At 44.8% G+C, this 23,627-nt stretch overlaps 1 protein-coding gene across 2 annotated transcripts in view; it reads right to left on the bottom strand.

Moving 5' to 3' along the window:
* Nucleotides 1–19,341, bottom strand: part of WDFY1 (WD repeat and FYVE domain containing 1) — a 50,710-nt gene extending 31,369 nt beyond the window's left edge. The window contains exons 1-2 of one of the 2 annotated variants that reach the window (XM_040349027.1): nucleotides 19,132–19,341; nucleotides 5,303–5,370 (exon numbers count right to left, since the gene is read on the bottom strand). In XM_040349027.1, the coding sequence (XP_040204961.1) occupies nucleotides 5,303–5,370; nucleotides 19,132–19,265 (202 nt within the window). In that variant the 5' untranslated portion in view covers nucleotides 19,266–19,341. The remainder of the gene's footprint in view (nucleotides 1–5,302; nucleotides 5,371–19,131) is intronic. The other variant, XM_040349026.1, reaches the window with a different exon arrangement.
* Nucleotides 19,342–23,627: the final 4,286 nt, after the last annotated feature.

Below are 23,627 nucleotides of genomic sequence, written 5' to 3'. Positions count from 1 at the left end.
AATCTCATAGTGTTCAGAATGGACAATTTTTATTTAATTTGTTGCTTGTAAATACCTTTATTTTGTAGTCCTTCATTACTTCCTCCTGCTTTTTAGCCTAGGCTATTAAGTCACAAGGCTATTTGCAAGGGTTTCGGGGATAGGCATCATGTTTCCCAGTAGTCCTTGCAAACCTGACTGAAACCTATTACATTGCTTGTGCAGCACTGAGCATGTGCGAGATATGCAAAGCTGAAATCCAGGAAGTTATACAGTCTGGCTTCATGATGCCCACACTTAAGATGGCCATGGTCTATTTCTAGATTATAAAGTGTCTAAATGCTGTAACAACCTAACAAAATGGACCTTAGTTTAAAGAGTAACTTTACCAGACTACATTAAGCTTGTGTATTACAGGGGTATTTATATTTAAAAAGTGAAATTGTGGGTGGAACTCCGCTTTAAGGAAAAAAAACGATGTCACTCAAAGGGTCTTCCAAAGCAGCACTCTAGGTCTTCTTTCTGCTGTGCCACATAGAGTTAGGATTCAATACAAGTAATGAATCAATGTTTTTTCAACAGCAAATCCATTTAGTGTGCCGGTATACACAATACACCAAGCTAGATTTACAAGGTTAGGTACCATCTGCATTGGGGCGGGTTGGGCGCGCTGTATTTAGCGCTCCCAAAATATCGCCACAAATGTCCAAGTGAGAGAATTCACAGTTCATTCTAAACTGGTAACCTGTTATATTGGTATTGTATGCACTTAAATTCATTTAACGTGAATGTAATTCATGAAATTTGAGCTGGCACATCTATCTGCAGCGTTTTCTTATCTCTATAAAAAGCACTATATCCCATAGCTGTCTCCTGCATCAGTTCTTCTGTTATCAGCCTGATAACTTCTGACAAGTTCTCCGCCATATATGATAAAAGCAGCCAGAATTTGTGTTGGGGAGGATGCTATAAATAGATTAGCAGAGCCCTGAACCATACAACAGAGCTGAAAGTCTCTGCCTATGAGGAGGGGTGTGCACGCTTTTCCTCCAATCAGCTGTATGCCAAGATTCCACTCCCAGTCCTGAACAGGAAGAGAAAATCTCTAACACAAGGTAAGAATTCTAAAGAATATAGAAAGGGAAAGACAGCAGATATACATGTAAAACTTATGTAGGGAGATTTGTTTCATTTCTGTGCATCATCTGAGGCTGTTCACTTCACTGGGTATATGTGAGGGTTTACATCCACTTTAGCATAGATTTGCACAAATATCATGCAACAAACTACAACTGCCATATTTTATTTTACAGGTCCTCCGCTTTCCGAAAATATATAACATTGTTTAAAGTGGACGTCAGGCGAAAAAAATATATATTAAAATCCAGCAGCTACAAATACTGCAGCTGTGGACTTAATATATGGACACTTACCTGTCCAGGGCGCCCGCGATGTCGGCAGCCAAAACCGATCTGTCAGTCGGCTCTCGGCTGCTGCCATCCTCGGTAAGGGAATCGGGAAGTGAAGCCTTGCAGCTTCACTTCCTGGTTCCCTACTGCGCGAGTCGCACAGCATGTCCGCACTGGTCCCTGCTGTCTTCTGGGGCATGTGTGTCTCCCAGAAGACAGCAGGGGAGGACAGAGTAGGCGCCGCATGGCGTAGGTCACCTCGATCACCGAGGTGATCTATGCCCGGAAGTGGGAGCAAATACCTGTATTACACAGGTATCTGCACCCTCCTCCCCCTTGAATGGTGGCAAATGTGACACCGGAGGGGGGGGAGGATTCCAAAAAGTGTAAGTTCCATTTTTGGGTGGAACCCCACTTTAACCACTTAAGGACCGCCGCACGACGATATACGCACAGTGGTGTAGTACTCTCGCCTAGCAGTCAAAAAGGGTTGTTGGTTCGAATCCCGACCACGACACTTCCTGCCTGGAGTTTACATGTTCTCCCTGTGCCTGCGTGGGTTTCCTCCCACACTCCAAAGACATGCGGTTAGGTTAATTGGCTTCCGTCTAAAATTGACCCTAGTATATGAATGCGAGTTAGGGACCTTAGATTGTAAGCTCCTGAGGGTAGGGACTGATGTGAATGTACAATGTATATGTAAAGCGCTGCGTAAATTGACGACGCTGTATAAGTACCTAAATAATAATCATAATACGACGACAGAACGGCACGGCTTGGCGCAAGGGCCTACATGCATGTCCCCTTTAAGAACCCAGCCGTGGGTCGGGAGCGCGGCGGTCCGAAGCTTCGCGCCCGCGGGACCCAATCACCGTTGGTGTCCCGCGATCGGATCACAGAAGCTGAAGAACGGGGAGAGGTAAGTGTAAACAAACCTTCCCCGTTCTTCTCTGTGGCTTGTCATTGATCGTCTGTTCCCTGTTATAGGGAACAACGATCAGTGACGTCACACGTCCAGCCACGCCCCCTACAGTAAGAAACATACGATAAGACACTTAACCCCTTTAGCGCCCCCTAGTTAACCCATTCACTGCCATTGTCATTTTCACAGTAATCAGTGCATTTTCATAGCACTTTTCGCTGTGAAAATGACAATGGTCCCAAAAATGTGTCCGCCATAATGTCGCAGTCACAAAAAAAAAACACGCTGCCATTACTAGTAAAAATGCCATAAAACCAACCCCCTATTTTGTAAACGCTATAACTTTTGCACAAACCAATCAAACGCTTATTGCGATTTTTTTTTACCAAAAATATGTAGAAGAATACGCATCGGCCTAAACTGAGGAAGAAAAAGGTTTTTTTTTTTTTTATATATATATTTTTTGGTGATATTTATTATAGCAAAAAGTTAAAAATATTGTTTTTTTTTTTAAATTGTCGCTCTATTTTTGTTTATAGCGCAAAAAATAAAAAAAACGCAGAGGTGATCAAATACCACCAAAAAAAAGCTCTATTTGTGAAAAAAAAAAAAAAAAAAGGTCAATTTTATTTGGGAGCCACATCACACAACCGCGCAATTGTCAGTTAAAGCGACGCAGTGCCGAATCGCAAAAAGGGGCCTGGTCCTTTACCTGCATAATGGTCTGTATGTGAGAATTAAAAAAAAAAAAAAAAATCCCCCTTCAAGTAGTTTAAAAGGTACTGGTCATTTAAAAAAAAAAAAGGAGACTCCTGAAGAGATCTTGACTGTCCTTATGTCAGACATGGCACTTTGTACCAGATATTTCTGGATTCAGCAATAATAATGACTTACTTCAGATGGAGTACAAAGATTTAAAACCCAGGAGCTATCCAGCTGATGTTTGTTGCGTCTTCTTGTTATTTGACAACTAAGTTTCCAGGATATTACAAGGACAAAAGGTTTGTTTAGCTCTATCCACGTCAATCCAACCAAAAGCACAGAAATCTTGTGCCCCATTTACACAGTTCTCCAAAGAAACGGACATTTTTAGGCCTCATGTACACAGGGCAGTTGAAAACCTTTTTTGAACACTGGAAACGGACAGCTAGAAACCAATGGTGAAAAACGTTTATTGTACAGATTTTACATATGGAGTTTATGCGAGTTTAGCAGCAGTTATGAGCATTTGAGGTTAAAAGCGTTTTTCAAAGGTCACCTCAGGTGACCCTCCCAAATGCCCAATATACATGAAAAAAAATAAGTAAATTATTAACTATTTCAGCCATTCTGTGAGAGAAGAGAGCAGCAGCAGAGAGAGAAGCGGTCCCATTTTTTATGTTTTCACAATGGATCCCATCATGAGCATGTGTAAGGAAATGCTCCTGCGGTTGCCGAGACGTCGAAAATTGTGTGAGAACCAGAGTTCATTGCTACACCCATCGATGCAGGCAACAGCATGTGGTGAAATTTGTGTTTTTTCAAAATTTTTATATGTTCAAAAATTATAAATGCAAACGCGCAAAAACTCAGTTTACCGTGGTTACAAGCATCGGAAAAACCGGTAAACTACAGTCCTGAACGCGATTTTTCTGCTTTCAAAAAAACGCCAGTAAACTCAACCGCCTCTAAACTCAACCGCCTCTAAACTCCGATAAACGACTGTGTACAAGTACATGGAAAAAATGCCCAGCTGCTCCTAAACTTCAGTTTAGTATCTGTAGTGTACATGAGGCCTTAATAGGCAACTCAAGACAACAAGTAAAATCCACCAGTGATCAGCAGTTAAAGGAGTACAGTCAAAGCTTGTTTGGTTGTATTTATCCTGTGGATAACAGGAATGCAATTCATTCTGCACTCCGGTGACCCGTTTTGAGTTTAAGCCCACTGTCGGGTGACATCACAGAGACGGTCTAGGTTGGAGTAAAACCGCAAGCATATGGGTTGGGATCCACCCAGAATGGCACCTGGCTCAGCCTCTCAGCAAGCCACTAACAGCCTGGACCAGCAACCTCCACAGCCCAGTGAGCATGGGAGGGGAGGGGGGGGGGGGCGGGGGCAGAGCAGACAGCGGTGACTGACAGCTCTCTGCTCATGGAGCTCTGAGAATCAAGCGTTCAGCAGTGTTTGATTGCTCGGTCAAATGAGCATCGCATACTAGCTCATTATGAAATACTTACCTTAAAACGAAGCCCTGCATCGGCGCCCGCTAACACGCCCGACATCTTCCCTGGCGTTTCTTCCGGGTTCGTAGCCTCCGACGCTGTGACTGGCCGGTCACGGCACATGCCCTGAAGAAACAGCACGGGCGCTGACGTAATCAGTGTAGAATACAGTAAATATCTCCTAAACTTGCACCATATTTATAGGTGCAAAAACATGGGGAATTTACTTCCTCTTTAAAAAGGAGAAGTCCAGCCTGAGCTCGTTTGGCTGGGCTTCTCCTGTGGGTCACGGGAGTGCAATTCGTTTTGCACTCCTGTGACCCATTTTCAGCAGAGAGCGGTCTGAAGTCCACTCTCTGCTGACATCACTGGAATCAGTCCAGGCACCACGTCAATATGACAATAAAGTCAAGATCCGCCAGGTGCCTGGACTGATGGCTGTCTCAACCTTACAGTGAGCCGCTGAGACAGCCACTCCCCACCCGTCCACAGCTCAGCGCTCCAATGAGTGTGGAGGAGCAGAGAGGAGAGCTGACAGGCAGCAGCTGAGGGAGCTAAGAGAACCGAGTCATCGGCGATGGCTCGGTTCTCAGTGCAGAGGAGGCTGGGACAGATGCAGCATCGGTCCAATGCTGCATCCACCTAGGTAAGTATAATGGGTAAATAAATAAATAAATAATAAGAAAAAAAACATACTTCTCTTTTAAGAAGGTTTTTCTTGCCATTGTATGTAATGGAATAACATGGATAATGGGTAAAGGTAAAGGTATAGTATTAGCTGAACTCACATGACATGGTGTGGTAGATACTTGGCCAATATTGCCCGCTGTCTCTCTTCAGCCATACTCGAATTGTTCTAAACAAAGAAAAATTGCTCAGATTAAAAAATAAATATCCACAAACTGAAACACAAATATACACAGACACTGCAAGAATACACGACACTACGCTGAAACTAAACACATCAATGCATAACTTCTCGCTTATCGTCTTTTCTAATGAATTGATAGGCAGGAAGCCTTAGAATTTCTTCTCTCTTTATAGCTAGGTTTACACATACACCAGTTTCTGCCACCCCTCTGAAGCAGTAACAGGTACGAAGGAGGCGATGTCCTCACTTTTTTACCCTTTTAGGTGCTGCACCACAGTAGAGTAATTGCATGCATTATACATGGTTGCAGCACAGCCCCATTTACTGCCAATTAACACAACAGGGAAAGAGAATTTTAGGTGTACACCCCCAACCAGCTGCCTTTGCAGCTTAACCTCCTCCTGATCTTTATCCGTCGGGTCGCACATATGGATACATGAGTTTCTGCTGGGAGCGTAATGCAAAGCGCACTCCCAGCACAGAGAACAATCCGGAATTGCGAGGTCTATTTCCTGATCGCTGTACTAGCCTCTGATTGCCTATCACAGTGATCAGTTACTATCTTTTCCCCCTTGCTAGGGGAGAAAAATGTAAACAAAGCAGTGTGAGGAAAAATAAAAAATTTCATTTTAACCAGTTGAGCTCCGCAAGGTTTTACCCCCTTCATGACCTGAGGTATTGTTTGCTATTCGGCACTGCACTATTTTAACTGGCAATTGTGTGGTCATGCAACACCATACATCAAATTGATTTTGTAGACAAACAGCTTTCTTTTGGTGGTATTTGAAAACCACTGGGTTTTTATTTTTTGAGAAAAGCAAAAAAGATCTAATAAAAAAAAAAAAAAAATCAGTCGAGGCACCGGGTCATCCTGACTTAGGAAGTCTTGATCCACCAGCTGCCTAGACGGATGGCTGTCTCAGGCTCTTAGCGAGCCGCTGAGATGGCCGCTCCTCGCCCCTCCACAGCTCAGAGCTCCAATGAGCATGGAGGGGCAGAGCAGGAGAGATGCTAACTGACAGTCAGCAGCCTTCTGCTCGGGGAGGAGTGAGAATCGGGCTGTCGGCGGTGTACGATGGCTCGCTTCTCAGTGCAGAGACAGCGGGGACCGATGCAACATCAGTCTGATGCTGCATCCACCTAGGCAAGTATGAATCTAAAAAAAAACCAAAAAAAAACAAAAAAAACATACTTCTCTTTTAAGTTTACAAGGCCAAACACTGCCTCTACAGTCCTCAATGTTGCCCATTTCTTTGTGCTTCCAAGCTTAAACAGCACATCTTAAAACCCCAGTCTGCTTTGAAATCTTTGCCTAGGAGAGAACTAGCTGATGTAGAATAACAATCTTGTGTCTTGTTGTGCTCAGTCTTGCCATGATGTATGACCTAAAACATGAAACTGTCTTCCACAACCTCACCTTAGTAGCAGAGTTTGGCTGTTCCTTACCCAGTGTTAAGCTGTTTCAGTTAATGACTGCGTTTCAACATACAAAATTGATGATTATTAGCTCCTGCTTGGTACAATTGGTTATTCATGAACCTGACTGGAATCCTAAAAAATCCTTGACTTTGTACAAGTGTACAAAGTATGCAAGTGTAAGAATTGATGCTGGTTTAAAGCCAAAGGGTAGCCACAGCAAACATTGATTTGATTTAGATTTTTCTACTGTTCGCTCATTTTGCATTTTATTAAATTGATAAAAATAAACTAAATTAAAAATTGATTTTTGAAAGCAATCTTACTTTACAGCATTTCTTCACACCTGCCTCAAACTTTTTCAGTTTTATGCAGGTATATATGTCTATAGCGACTATCAACAAGTCATCTGGTTTCACTGCTAAATGCCATATTAAAAATCAGGAAAAAAGGATAACACTGCATAAAGTACAGCAGTGAGGTCACAAATGCAGATCCTAACTTTTGGGAAAATCCATGCACAGCAGCCTGCAGCGGTTTATTGTGGGGGGAATCAAAGGGCAGCCAGTGGCCTTAAACTCTTCCAGGGCTAAAATTACTTTTTAAGTGAAAGTAAATCTTCCCAATGAAACAATTACTTTTACCTCCTGTCCCATGGATAACGGGACTGAAATAAGTTCTCTCTAATCATGGGTGTTCAACCTGCGGCCCTCCAGCTGTTGCGAAACTGCAAGTCCCATCATGCCTTTACCTTTGGAAGTCACACTTGCAACCGTCAGCCTTGCAATGCCTCATGGGTCCTGTAGTTCCACAAAAGCTGGAAGACCACAGGTTGCACACCCATACGCTATAAAGTGAAGGATACCCTCTCTTAGTTAAAGCAGTTGTATTGCTGGTTGGTGATTTTTACCTACAGGTAAGCCTATAATAAAAAAAGAATATCTCCTAAACTTGCAAGGTTTAGGAGATATTGACCCTGCATGCAGCCGCTCACATCAGCAGCGCATGCGTTCTGCAGGTCCGGCGTATCCTGCCGGAACAAAGGGCTCCCGTGCGCATGCGCAACCTCATCGCGGCTCCGGCCACTCACATCGTGGGAGTCAGCGATCAGGATTAAACAGGTCATCTCCCTCAGCGATGATCGAGCACGATGCGGGAGCTTCGTTCTAAGGCATTTCATAATGTGCTAGTATGCAATGTATACTAGCACATCATGAGATTGTATTGCAATTTTTTTGGGGGGTTTTTTCTCCCTCTTCAGCGGTCTACTAGTGTTCCCATTGGTAGATTTTCTCTATTCCTTCTCTGGGGGCAAATTAAAATTTTGTGATTTTTCAGCTATAAAACTTGGCAGGGGTTCTAAACTTTCACCACTCTATCCAAATAAAGTTTTGTCTTTTTTTACTTTAAGGATAGGAAGCGGGTGGGGGAATCTTTGAGCAGTGTCCACCAGCCATTAAAATGCTTATTTTGACTGGACGGACAAAACACAGCTTGCAAATAAGGGTAGGAGTCTTTTATTTTAGTGATTGTAAAGCATAATTTTTTTTTTTACCTTCATGCATTCTATGTATGAAGGTAAAAAAAAATTAAAGTGATTGTAAAGTCTCCTTTTTTTATTGTTAAAATAAACATGTGTTATACTTACCTGCCCTGTGCAGTGGTTTCACACAGAGCAGCCAGAATCCTTCTTATCTCAGGTCCCTCTTTTGTGCCCCTGGCCCCTCCCTCCTGTTGAGTGCCCCCACAGCAAGCAGCTTGCTATGGGGGCACCGGAGATGAGTCAAAGCTCCCTGTGTCCATTCAGACATAGAGCCCTGGCGCTGCCCCCTTTCTCTTCTTGTTGGCTGACAGCGCCAATGGCGTTGTGCTGCTGTCTCAGTTAACGAGGAGGGAAGTCCCAGGCAGTCAACATATTGCTGCAACATCTCTGGATCTAGAAGGGGCTCAGGTAAGTATTAGGGTGCTGAGGGGTACTGCTGCACACAGAAGGTTTTTATCTTAATGTGTACAATAAAAAACCTTCTGCCTTTACAACCCCATTAATTATGCAGCTCCCTCTTCAGACTCTCCTTAAGGGCCCTGTCACACGGAGCGAATCAGTAATGATCCGCTCCATGTGTCCACAAAGCTCAGCGGGGATCCTCCGTAAAATCCTCGCTGAGCTGGCAGCTGACAGGGTGGTCCCCGCACACTGTGCAGGGACCGCCCTGTGTTTCCTCCGCTCTCCCCTATGGGGGATCGGACGAACACGGACCGTATTCATCCGATCCGGCAGACGGAAAAAAAATAGGATTTCTTCCGTCTGCAAATGCGGATCTTTGCGGAGGCGGACAAATTACGGGTGTCAGCGGATGTTCATCCGCTGACACCCGTAATCACATAGGGACCCATGTATGTCCCATTTTCAACCGCAAACAGATGGATGAAAATGCGGACATACGGTCCGTACGTGTGAAAGGGCCCCAATACTTCCCTGAGCCGATCCAGCTGTGGTCAATAACAGCCAGTGAGTGGGGCCAAGCCCTGTTCTGTGTGTCTTATTGACACACAGAGCGGGGCTCAGGAGTGAGCACACACAAGTGCCCCCATGGCCAGTGGGGGACCTAAGAAGAGTAGGATCGGCACTCCTCTGTGCAAAACCATTGCAAAGAGCAGGTAAGCATAACATGTGTGTTATATTTTTACCTTTAATATCACATTAATGATTTTGAGGTCACCACTATATTGATAACACCGGTTCCAAAAATCATGTGACTGGAAGCCCTTTTAGGTTTTCTGGTTTCAGAAGGAGAGAATGTAGTACACATGCAAAAAACTCACCATGCCTAAGACAAAGACAGACCCCATAAGGCTGATCATATGAGAGGGGAAGGGGGTTAAGTCAGTGACTCCTCACTTCACATGTTGTGAATTATACAAGAGATCCTTGTTCACTCCGAAGAACGAACAACTTTCCCTTTATTCTGGCCCATTTACATATTACCATTTAGACAGCACTGAGCCGCCATTGTGATTAGCAGCCACTGGATAAATAGCTAGAAATTGTTCATAAGATGTAGATAAAAATAATGGGAATAATTAACAGAGGGAAAAATATGGAAGAAATTTACAGTTTCCAATGCAAGTATAGAAAAGTCTCTATAGAGGTTTCTCTCTCTCTGCGTTACTATAAAAAAATCCAATGACATGTTTATATGGAAACCAACTGGTTTTATAACACTTATATAAATGTAGTAAAAAGTGGGAGGTTGTGTGCAGGGCAGGGTTTCACATACTGTATCCCAGTTCTCAAACGTAACACTTATTTACTGCCCATCAAAGGCAATCTAACTTAACAGAGCCATGCCATAGAGCGTTAAGCCGGCCATACATGGATCAAAATTGGCTGGTGCCTGCTGAACCTGCCCAATTTTAATTCATGTATGGCCAGGCTGATTGTACATACAATAAAAAACCTTCCGCCTTTACAACCCCATTAGTCAATCAATCGACTTTGGTACAAGCCAAGTGAGATTTTTTGGCATGTGATTACTGCCAGAAGCTATAGTCGCTAGCAGTAATCATCGTGTTCCCCAAACACCCTCCCACCAGCAGAGCACAATAGTGCTGTGGAAGGTATTCCCCCCATCAACACTGAATCAAATCATCTATGGGCTGCCTTAGTAAACACTAAAAACGGTTCCTAACCACACATGTCGGCATTCAGTTGATTTACAATTTCGGAATTTGCGTCAGAAAATATTAAAATTACAAGTTCATTACATGACCCCTATCAGAGCTTCGGAATCCTTAGATCAGGGATCGACAAATCCCGGGCGCCAGGTCGCCATGGCGACTAGAAATAGTGTCCTGGCGACTTGGCTTGGAAGGTGGGCAAAAAAAATAATTTTTTTTTGTGAGCTGGTGCCATCTGGTGGTGAGCCGTTGGTATTACAAGTTATTACCACCAGATGTGAGCTAGCGCCATCTGGTGGTGGCCGTTGGTATTACAAGTTAAACAGCAATTCTAATGTCATTTTTCACTATTTTCACTGCCATCTTCTTCCCTCTAATTAGAACCGCCAAACATTATATATATTTTTTATCCTAACACCCTAGAGAATAAAATGGCGATCGTTGCAATACTTTCTGTCACGCCGTATTTGCGCACTTTTTTTGGAAAAAAATTACACTTTTTTTAATAAAAAAATAAGACAACAGTAAAGTTATCCCCATTTTTTTAAATATTATGAAAGATAATGTTACGCTGAGTAAATTCATACCCAACATGTCACGCTTCAAAATTGCGTTTGAACACCGTTTACATATGCGGACGCTGCTCACGTATGTGTTCGCTTCTGCGCGCAAGCTCGTCGGGACGGGGGGCGTTTTCTGGCTCCTAACTTTTTTAGCTGGCTCCTAGATTCCAAGCAAATTTGTCAACCCCTGCCTTAGATCACCCCCCTACTACCAACCCTCAACCCCCTCTTTCATTTTTATACATTTTAATTGTTTGTATAATTAAAGCGGACCTTCAATAACTGTTTTCAACTTTCCATCTATTAAATCTTCTGCTCTTGTCATTTTAACTTGGGATAGTAATTTTTTGTTTACCTTCTATAGCCCACTTCCTGTTTCTTATGTGGTCATTAGCCTTGGCGTATGACATCATGCACAGCTCTCTCTCGTTAGAGTTTGCAAGGAAAGTGGGGGATGAGTCATAAGAGGGCCAATGAGAGCTGCAGAGCTGGCCGTGTGTGTGTCTGTGTAAATCCAGAAAGTGAACAGGCAGCAGCTTCAGCTGCCCACAGTTAAAATGGATGCAGCCAGCCAGATGGAGATTTCTGCAGCATATTTGGCAAGTACAGAGTCACAGTATATATATATAAAACAACACGCCAAGTGGTTGGAGGGAAGCTGCAGAATTGTAGTAAAAACATTTTTGACAATTATATGAGCAGACTGGAGTTCCTCTTTAACCACTTCAGCCCCGGAAGATTTTACCGCCTTCCTGACCAGAGCACTTTTTACAATTTGCCACTGCTACGTACAATTGCGCAATCATGCGACGTTGTACCCAAACAAAATGTGCATAATTGTTTCCCACAAATAGAGCTTTCTTTTGGCGGTACTTGATCACCTCTGTTTTTTTTTGTGCTATAAACAAAAGAACAGCGACAATTTTGAAAAAAAAAAAAAAAAAATTTCCTCAGTTTAGGCCGATATGTATTCTACATATTTTTGGTAAAAATAGCAATAAGCGTATATTGACTGGTTTGCGCAAAAGTTATAGCATCTACAAAATAGGGGATAGATTTATGGCATTTTTATTATCATTTTTTTTTTTTTTACTAGTAATGGCGGCGATCAGCAATTTTCATCGGGACTGCAATATTATGGCGGACACATCTGACACATTTTTGGGACCATTGACAAGTTTACAGCGAAGGGAATGGGTTAACACTAGGGGGCGATCAAGGGGTTTATTGTGTTCCCTCTGCGTGTTCTAACTGAAGGGGGGGGGGGGACATGACAGATCGCTGTTCATACAAAGTAACATGTTTGCTGTAACAGCTTCTAAAGTTTTAGCTGGAGTTTGACTTCAGTTTGTTGGTGTATGTAAATCTGCTAGAACATCAAACACTCCCCTCCCCAAAAGGCAGATTATGCTGCTGTCCAAATGTGCCCCCTGTGCTACTTTATCCAGAATGGAGACACTAATAAAGGAAATGTGTTCCTGGCCAGCTCACCAGGTAAAAACAGAGGGAAAACGAATGCATTCACCACATCTAAAGGTTGGTAAGCTGCAATATATATATATATACACTAGCTGAATACCCGGCGTTGCCCGGTCTAAAAACCCCGACCCTCACAAATGGGGGTAGTTAAGGGATAAATTAACTATCCTATAGTTTAAGTGGACATATAAGTAACATGTGACCAAGTGTTATCGAAATATGTACAGCCGTTTGGAAGTTATGAAGTAACATGTATTTCCCATAGAGTTGAATGGGACTTTAAAGAAAAACCCCGACCATGGCAAATGGGGGTGGGTAAGGGTTAAACCACCTATCCCATGTTTGTTGCTGACATATAAGTAACATGTGTGCCAAGTTTCATGTTAATATCTTTAGCCGTTTGGACGTGATGCTGGAACATACATACACACACACACACGTTGAGTTTTATATATATATATATATATATATATATATATATATATATATATATATATATATATATATATATATATATATATATATATATATATATATATATATATATATATATATATATAAACATTTTTGGTTTTAATAGCACTTTAATGTTAAAGTGGTTTTAAAGGCATTCTATGCATTAAGATAAAATTTAAAAAAACTGTGTGCTGCATGCCCCCTCAGCCTCCTTAATACTTACCTGAGCCCCATCTTGATCCAGTGATGTTGTACAAGACTCAGCTGTCTGGTACTCTCCCTCCTGATTGGCTGATACACAGCAGTGGGTGTCATTGGCTCCCACTGCTGTCATTTAAAGTCAGCCAGCCAATGAGGGGAGAGAGGGTGTGGGGCAAAGCCGCAGCTCAGTACCTGAATGGACACACAGAGGAGCGGCTCAACTCGGTGCCCCCATTGCAAGCTACTTGCTCTGGGGGCATTCGGCAAGAGGGGCCAGGAGCATCGGCGAGGGACCTGAGAAGGGGAAGACCTGGGCTGCTCTGTGCAGAACCACTTGTTATTTTTGACCAAAAAAAAAAAACGAAACTTTAATAATATCTCTAAGTTCCTGCCTCACTTTTGTAAGCTGCAATGTTATTGCTGGATTAATACCCACCTTCCCCACTGATCACTGCTGTGTTGGTTGGAGAAACTGCCGAGTGTCAGATGCCTGGTCCCCCACTGCCCTCAGTGGTTTGATTTGCTGATCCTTACATCATAATTATATATTGTGATTTCTTTGTGACATTTACCCAGGGCCGATCCGCTCTTTAGGCTCACTACGCAAGCCGCTTAGGGCCCTGCAAAGTTGCGGAGGGCCCCCAAATTACTAGAGGCCTTGCTTGGTGAGAAGCTATTTTTGGCCCTTCACCCCACTTCTCAACTTACTGGCTGCATGGGAGAAGGGGTGAGAAGTCAGCACCCCCTATTTCTCACTTTAATGCAAGATGTCATTTCCAACAGCAGAACACCCCCCCCCCCCCCCCGCTTCTCAACTTTAATGTGACATGTCATTTTGCTTAGGGCCCCAGGGAGGTCAGGATCGGCACTGCATTTACCACGCATATTTATTGCATGAAAAAGTATGGTACGTTCATTAGTGAATTGACCATTAAAAGCCCCTTTCACATGGGAGTTCTGATCAAGTCCGCTGAAGAAACAGTGTCTACCTCGGTGTGATCGGGCCTGCTAATGAAAACAGAAGGGGTCTCTGTCTTCTTCCATTTAGGTCAGGCATGTCCAATGTCCGGCCCGGGGGTCAATTGTGGCCCCCCTGGTGATTTAATATGGGCCCCCCTGGGGATTTGGATATATATAGCCATTGCAGCCTCACATGTGCCCTGGGGCCACAAAAGATATATACCGTATTATCGGCGCTGCCTCGGAGGGGACAGGACGTGCGCCGTCAGATTACATAAAGAGAATCTCCTGTTTACTTGGCGGCGTCTGTAATAGGAAGTCCTGTTTCTTGGGATGCCATTGGATGACTGTTCTGTTTATCATAGGAGGCGGGACTTTGTATTAAAAGATACCACAGAGTAAACAAGAAATTCTCCTGTTTGCAATCTGACGGCACTTGTCCCTCCCCCTCCCTGTCCCCTCCAAGGCTGCAGATGGGCATCAATCAGGCTGCATTCAGGGCACGTGAGGCTGCATTGATTGCAGTGGTGAGGCTGCATTGATTGCAACAGTGAGGCTGCATTGATTGCAATGGTAAGCCTGTGCGTGTTATACGCTGATAAATACGGTATATCCAAATAACACGCCCAAGCTCATCCTTAGTTCTGAGCAGCGCTCGGGAATTCGTTGGGGCCACAAAAGAGATATATACAGTATATATCCAAATAACACGCCCAAGCTCATCTCTTCACCACACACCGCCACAAAGGCAAGAGAATTCTTGTTGGGCCGTGTATTAATGCTCGGACGAACACACTTAGATCAAATTTTAATGGTTCAAAAAATGTCCGGCAAAATGGTCGGCCCACGAGCATGTTCACTTCATCAAATGTGGCCATCTTTAAAAAAAAGTTTGGACACCCCTGATTTAGGTGAAGCAGATCAGAGGTAGTCATACATAAACAGCCAGTGGTGTCTGTTTACTCCCAACCATCCATTAAGCAGAGTGATGTGTCATCACTCCGATCCCCTGCTGATTGCGACGGAATCCACCCCATGTAAAAGGGGTCTAAAGTAAAAATGTATTACGCCTGCCACCAAATTGTGGTCTGAGCACATTTCACAAATAATGCAATGAAAAGCTAAGCCAAGGCAGCCAATTTACATAGAGCAAGGCAACACAGGAAGCCACAGTCTTATGGAACCTGCCATTATTTGCCTAATTCTGAAGTATTACCACAAATAACAGAGCAGGAGTGAAAGCGTCTCAATGCAAAACATCTATTGAATGTTCCTCCAAAGTAACTTGCTGTATAGGATAGTGGTCGTTGTTTATTGTAATAACAGGCAATGGCAAAGCACCAGCTAATCCCATTTTCTTGTTATAACTTAAAGTGGAGCTAAACCCACCAATTTACCAGTTTCCGATTGGTCAGTGTATTCAATGTGACAACACTGACCAACCAAAATCCATCTAATCCATCCTGAAAGCGCTGATGGAAAAGAGGGACACTGAGGGTGCCGACAGCTCAGCAACCCTGGAGGCAAGTACATTGGGGATTGGGGGGTGTAAAGGTGTACAGTCTTTGCACCACATTATTAAATAAGCAACAATACACCAAGACCTAAAAAGCAAAGTGCCATCAGTCAATTTACTGAATGGCAATTCAAAAGTGAAAAATATGGGGCTAACATAGCCAAGAGACAGATTGGCACTTCATTTGGTGGTAAATGGTACATCTAATTTTTTTTATATCAAATGAAAACTGGCACAAAATAGTAAAAATATATAAAAAAATTAGCTGTACATTTCTCACGGTCTACCACCAAAAAAACTCTCCTGCCCCGGAGGATTGCAGCAACACCACATCTGTATTTGTAAAATAGCGGGTGTGTTACTTCAAAGATGGAGTGTGCAAAAGCTGGTGCAGCTGTGCATGGTAGCCAATCAATGTCAATCTTCAGCTTGTTCCGCCTAATGTTTTTTCACCTTAATGCATCTTATGCATTAAGGTGAAAAACACCTTGCACTGTCCATCCCACGGATTCTCGGCTCTTCATTGAATAGATTGATAGCCGCGCAGCTATTGGCTCTCGCTGCTGTCAATCAAATCCAATGACGCGGCCGCTGGGGGCGAGCCGAGTCATACACTCGCCGGCTATGTACGCCGAGTGTATGACACGGGAGCGCGCCCGCAAGGTAACCCCCGAGAGAGAGCTTCCCAGAGGGGGTTATCTAATGCGGGGAGGAGACGCAAGAGCCGCTGTGGGACCCCAGAAGAGGAAGATCAGGGCTACTCAGTGCAAGCGAACTGCACAGTGGAGATAAGAATGACATGTTATTTATTTATTTTAAACGCGAACATTTAGTACCACTTTAAGCGTTGACAACACAATCTGGAAGCCGATTGGTTTCTATGCAGAGCTGCACCAGATTTTGCACTCTCTAGTTTTAGCAAATAAACCCCTCTATCTCTTCTGCAATAAAGGATTGGATGTCTATGGCTAGCAGGGAGTCTCTTAAGAGGCAGAAGAAGCAGGGAAGGACAGGTAGTATCATCCTAGGCAGTAGATGGCAGGAAGTAGCAGGGAAGGACAGGTAGTATCATCCTAGGCAGTAGAGGGCAGAAGTAGCAGGGAATGGCAGGGAGTATCATCCTAGGCAGTAGAGGGCAGGAAGTAGCAGGGAATGGCAGGGAGTATCATCCTAGGCAGTAGATGGCAGGAAGTAGCAGGGAATGGCAGGGCATATCATCCTAGGCAGTAGATGGCAGGAAGTAGCAGGGAATGGCAGGGCATATCATCCTAGGCAGTAGAGGGCAGAAGTAGCAGGGAATGGCAGGGAGTATCATCCTAGGCAGTAGATGGCAGGAAGTAGCAGGGAAGGACAGGGAGTATCATCCTAGGCAGTAGAGGGCAGAAGTAGCAGGGAATGGCAGGGAGTATCATCCTAGGCAGTAGAGGGCAGAAGTAGCAGGGAATGGCAGGGAGTATCATCCTAGGCAGTAGAGGGCAGAAGTAGCAGGGAATGGCAGGGAGTATCATCCTAGGCAGTAGAGGGCAGAAGTAGCAGGGAATGGCAGGGAGTATCATCCTAGGCAGTAGATGGCAGGAAGTAGCAGGGAATGGCAGGGCATATCATCCTAGGCAGTAGATGGCAGGAAGTAGCAGGGAATGGCAGGGCATATCATCCTAGGCAGTAGAGGGCAGAAGTAGCAGGGAATGGCAGGGAGTATCATCCTAGGCAGTAGAGGGCAGGAAGTAGCAGGGAATGGCAGGGAGTATCATCCTAGGCAGTAGAGGGCAGAAGTAGCAGGGAATGGCAGGGAGTATCATCCTAGGCAGTAGAGGGCAGGAAGTAGCAGGGAATGGCAGGGAGTATCATCCTAGGCAGTAGAGGGCAGGAAGTAGCAGGGAATGGCAGGAAGTAGCAGGGAATGGCAGGGAGTATCATCCTAGGCCAGTGATGGCGAACCTTGGCACCCCAGATGTTTTGGAACTACGTTTCCCATGATACTCAACTACACTGCAGAGTGCATGAGCATCATGGGAAATGTAGTTCCAAAACATCTGGGGTGCCAAGGTTTGCCATCACTGTCCTAGGCAGTAGAGGGCAGGAAGTAGCAGGGAATGACAGGAAGTATTATCCAAGGCAGTAGAGGGAAGGAAGTAGAAAAGAAGGGCAGGGAGTATCATCCTAAGCAGTGGAGGGCAGGAAGTAGAAAAGAAGGGCAGGGAGTATCATCCTAAGCAGTGGAGAGCAGGAAGGAGAAAAGAAGGGCAGGGAGTATCATCCTAAGCAGTGGAGGGCAGGAAGTAGAAAAGAAGGGCAGGGAGTATCATCCTAAGCAGTGGAGGGCAGGAAGTAGAAAAGAAGGGCAGGGAGTATCATCCTAAGCAGTGGAGGGCAGGAAGTAGAAAAGAAGGGCAGGGAGTATCATCCTAAGCAGTGGAGGGCAGGAAGTAGAAAAGAAGGGCAGGGAGTATCATCCTAAGCAGTGAAGGGCAGGAAGTAGAAATAAAGGGCAGGGAGTATCATCCTAAGCAGTGGAGGGCAGGAAGTATCCTAGGCAGTAGTAGGGAAGGGCAGGGAGTATCATCCTAGGCAGTAGAGGGGAGGAAGTAGAAAAGAAGGGCAGGAAGTATTATCCAAGGTAGTAGAGGGAAGGAAGTAGAAGAGAAGGGCAGGGAGTATCATCCTAAGCAGTGGAGGGCATGAAGTATACTAGGCAGTAGAAGGGAAGAGCAGGGAGTATCATCCTAGGCAGTAGAGGGCAAGGAAGGGCAGGGAGTGTCATCCTAGGCAGTAGAGGGCAAGGAAGGGCAGGGAGTGTCATCCTAGGCAGTGGAGGGCAGCAGGAAGTATCCTAGGCAGTAGTAGGGAAGAGCAGGGAGCATCATCCTAGGCAGTAGAGGGAAGGAAGTCGAAAAGAAGGGCAGGAAGTATTATTCAAGGCAGTAGAGGGAAGGAAGTAGAAGAGAAGGGCAGGGAGTATCATCCTAGGCAGTAGAGGGAAGGAAGTCGAAAAGAAGGGCAGGAAGTATTATTCAAGGCAGTAGAGGGAAGGAAGTAGAAGAGAAGGGCAGGGAGTATCATCCTAAGCAGTGGAGGGCAGGAAGTATACTAGGCAGTAGAAGGGAAGAGCAGGGAGTATCATCCTCCTAGGCAGTAGAGGGCAAGGAAGGGCAGGGAGTGTCATCCTAGGCAGTGGATGGGGCAGGAAGTAGCAAGGAAGGGCAGGGAGTGTCACTGTATGGGAGAAGAGTGACCTATGATATACTTTGCAGTACAAAGCTGTCCTATTCTTCTGTCTCTGTCCTGCTTATAGAGTGTGTCAGTACATGCAGGGAAGAGCAGTGTGTGTATTGCAGGGAATGCACATCAGGTCTCTAAATGCAGGGAATAGGCAGTCAGTGTTTACACTGAAGATCCAGTAGGGGAGGGGGTGATTCATTCTGTAATGTCCCGTGACGTCAGAGGGTGATATGGGCCCCCGCCACCCTGTATAATTACCGGTCCTCGCTGGCGGTGATGACGCCGTCCTCTCTCGGGATGAAGCAGGCGGAGGTGACCTGCTCCCGGTGTCCGGGTATCTTAGTGAGGAGTACAGGGCCGAGCGGAGACCGGGAGTGGATCTCAGCCGCCATGACCAGTCATGTGACCTAGACGGGACCCAGACTACAATACACGTGATAGCGGCGCACAGTCACTCAGCAAGAGCCGCAATATACCATGTAGCGGCGCCACCACATTTATAGGTTGGGGTGGTGCAGAGCAGAGTTGCGCTTTTATACGGTGTAATACGTGAGATGTTGTAGCGCGCATTCGTGGTGTGTAAATAGTTCTTGGTCGGGGATGAGGGTTCACTGATATCATGCTATCTTCCCATGTTCTCACATACATGTGTCTTGTATGACAACGTCCGTAACACTCTATGACAATATATCTATGACAGCAGGGATTGTGTGATAAAAGTCCTGTGTTAGGTCATTAGCACACAGAAACAATGGGGGTTATTTACTAAAGGCAAATCCACTTTGCACCACAAGTGCAAACTACAAGTGCAACATGCACTTGGAAGTGCAATCGCTGTAGATCCGAGGGAAAATAAAAAACAGCATTTTAGCTTGTACATGATTGGATGATAAAATCAGCAGAGCTTCCCCTCATTTCAGATCTTCCCCTCAGATTTACAGCAACTGCACTTCCAAGTGCAATTTCAGTGCAATTTCATGTGCACTTTGCACTTGTAGCTTGCCCTTGTAGTGCAAAGTGGATTTGCCTTTCGTAAATAAATTGCCATGCCTAAAGCAGAAATAAATGCTAAACTTTTGGAGAGAGTGGTGGGGGTTGGAATCTGTGGCCCAATGCAGACATTTTTCTTCATTTCCTGTCCCATAGCCAAACAGAATGTGAGAGAAAATTCTTCCAAAGTGATAAAGTCCTAGTTCTGGTAGTCACCAGAACCAGGTGGCGCCCAGCGATAGGTGGGGAGTTGTGTCCCTCGGACGCGGCGCATCTCCAATCGGGGGGGAAGGGCCATGACACTGAAACAAACATACAAAATCCCCTTAAGGGTCCTTTCACACCAGCGGACCGTTCGTCCGTTCATTACAAGTCCGTTAACGGACTTGTAATGAATCCCTATGGGATCGCGTCCGTTAGCGGATGGAGCATCCGCTAGCGTCCGCGTCAGTCGGGATCCGCTTTTCCGAACGGAAGAAACACTATTTTTCTTCCGTTCGGCGGAACGGACCGGATGCAGACGGTCCGTCTGCATCCGGTCCCCCATAGGGGAGAGCGGAGCAGAGACAGGGCGGTCCCTGCACTTTGTGCGGGGACCGCCCTATCCGCCGACAGCTCAGCGGGGATCCCCGCTGAGCTTTGGCGGACACACAGAGCGGACCCGGAAACGGTCCGCTCCGTGTGAAAGAGCCCTTATGGGACTTTTAAGGCTGATATGACAATCATGTGCATTTCAATAAAAGGCTAGTGTGGCAAAATATTGCGAAAGATCCACAGAGTATACAAATACACACACAAAACACTGTATGAATGTTATTACATAAACACGGCTAAAAGTCTTAAAACCCCCATAAGCCCATAATATATAAAAACATTTATGTAATAATATGCCTGTCATGCCTGATATAAAAAGTCTACACACCCCTGTTAAAATGTCAGGTTTCTGTGATGTAAAAAAAATGAGACAAAGATAAATCATTTTAGAACTTTTTCCACCTTTAAATGGTACAACTCCTATGCATGTTGGAGACAAAACTCAGGGGCCCAGATTCTCGTAGAATCGCGTAAAACTGGGCGGGCGTAACGTATCCGATTTAGGTTACGCCGCCTCAAGTTTTACAGGCAAGTGCTTTATTCACAAAGAACTTGCCTGTAAAGTTGCGGCGGCGTAGCGTAAATCACCCGGCGCAAGCCCGCCTAATTCAAAATAGCCGGGTAGGGGGCGTGGAGCATTTAAATTAAGCGCGTTCCCGCGCCGAACGTACTGCGCATGCGCCATCCGGAAAATATCCCAGGGTGCATTGCTCCAAATGACCTCGCAAGGACGTCATTGGTTTAGACGTGAACGTAAATGACGTCCAGCCCCATTCACGGACGACTTACGCAAACAACGTAAATTTTTACATTTCGACGGGGGAACGACGGCCATACTTAACATCGGTTGCCCCTCATATAGCAGGGGCAACTTTACGCCGCCCTAACCTAACGTAAATGTTGTAACTTCACTGCGTCGACCGCGCATACGTTCGGGAATTTGCGTATCTAGCTAATTTGCATACTCGACGGGAAAAACGACAGGGGCGACACCTAGCGGCAAAAAAAAAAAAATTGCATTTAAGATCCGACAGTGTAAGAGCCTTACACCTGTCGGATCTAATGGATATCTATGCGTAACTGATTCTAAGAATCAGTCGCATAGATACGACGGCCCAGATTAGGACTTACGACGGCGTACATGGCGTTGCGCCGTCGTAAGCACTTTGAGAATCTGGGCCATGATCTTGATTGACATCATTCTGGTATGCTGATCGGTTGGTTGTTATGGGTTATATGCCATGTGACCTATTATAGGTCGAATCAGTGAGGTGAGAGGCCACTCTGTGTGTGGTGGAGGGATTTTTGGCCACGATTGATCCACATTGCATGCCGTTCCTTGTGTCTTTTCACAAGCACTTGTGGACTGTTTTATGGACATTATATAGTATTATTTAGGTTGCGCTGCACTGTTTTCTATTGTTACAACAGTGACATTACCAAGAACTGGACGTCCCTCCAAAATTGATGAAAAGACGAGAAGAAAACTGCTCAGGGAGGCTGCCAAGAGGCCTACAGCAACTTTAAAGGGGTTGTAAAGGTTTGTTTTTTTATTTTCTAAATAGGTTCCTTTAAGGTAGTGCATTGTTGGTTCACTTACCTTTTCCTTCAATTTCCCTTCTAAATGTTTTTTTTATTTGTCTGAATTTCTCACTTCCTGTTTCTCCTCAGTAAGCTTGCCCCCATCATCCGAGCTGTTCTGGTTGGGGGTTAGTCAGCCACAACAGCTTACTGAGGAGGAACAGGAAGTGAGAAATTCAGACAACTAAAAAAAACATTTAGAAGGGAAATGGAAGGAAAAGGTAAGTGAACAAATAATGCACTAGCTTAAAGTGGAAGTAAACCCTACTATTGTTTTCAGCCAAGGAAGCTGCCATCTTGGCCTCTGTTTAATCTGCAACTGCCATATGGCTGCACATCTGATCCATTATGACACCGGTCATTGGATGGTTTGACAGTTTGGTTGAGAGCACAACCAATGTGACAGCTAGCATTTCCGGCATGCCGGGAATGTTAACTGTTTTTTGAAACTATAAAACAGAAGGGTTTACTTCCACTTTAACCACTTCCCGACCGCCGCATGTATATGTACGTCCACAGAATGGCACGTACAGGCAAATGGGCGTACATGTACGTCCTTGCCTTCTAGCGGGTGGGGGGTCCGATCGGGACCCCTCCCGCTACATGCGGCGGTCGGGTTCCCTCGGGGAGCGATCCGGGACGACGGCGCGGCTATTTGTTTATAGCCGCTCCGTCGCGATCGCTCCCCGGAGCTGAAGAACGGGGAGAGCCGTATGTAAACACGGCTTCCCCGTGCTTCACTGTGGCGGCGTATCGATCGAGTGATCCCTTATATAAGGGAGACTCGATCGATGACGTCAGTCCTACAGCCACACCCCCCTACACACCCCCCTACAGTTGTAAACACACACTAGGTGAAGCCTAACTCCTACAGCACCCCCTGTGGTTAACTCCCAAACTGCAACTGTCATTTTCACAATAAACAATGCAATTTAAATGCATTTTTTGCTGTGAAAATGACAATGGTCCCAAAAATGTGTCAAAATTGTCCGAAGTGTCCGCCATAATGTCGCAGTCACGAAAAAAAACGCTGATCGCCGCCATTAGTAGTAAAAAAAAATAATAATAAAAATGCAATAAAACTATCCCCTATTTTGTAAACGCTATAAATTTTGCGCAAACCAATCGATAAACACTTATTGCAATTTTTTTTACTAAAAATAGGTAGAAGAATACGTATAGGGAAAATAATTTTTTTAGATATGTTTTTGGGCGATATTTATTATAACAAAAAGTAAAAAATATTGCATTTTTTTCAAAATTGTCGCTCTATTTTTGTTTATAGCGCAAAAAATAAAAACCGCAGGGGTGATCAAATACCACCAAAAGAAAGCTCTATTTGGGGGGAAAAAAGGACGCCAATTTTGTTTGGGAGCCACGTCGCACGACCGCGCAATTGTCTGTTAAAGCGACGCAGTGCCGAATCGCAAAACCTGGCCTGGGCATTTAGCTGCCTAAAGGTCCGGGGCTTAAGTGGTTAAAGGAACCTATTTAAAAAATAAAAAAACTAACCTTGACAACCCCTTTAAATGAGCTGCAGGAATATTCAGCAAGTGAATGGGTTACCTATGTGCGAAAAACAAGCAAAA

This window comes from Rana temporaria, chromosome 4, assembly GCF_905171775.1.
Source record: "Rana temporaria chromosome 4, aRanTem1.1, whole genome shotgun sequence".
In the NCBI taxonomy this organism is placed as follows: Eukaryota; Metazoa; Chordata; class Amphibia; order Anura; family Ranidae; genus Rana; species Rana temporaria.
Note: the sequence above shows the minus strand (reverse complement) of the source record. Positions and strands in the feature narration are given on the sequence as shown.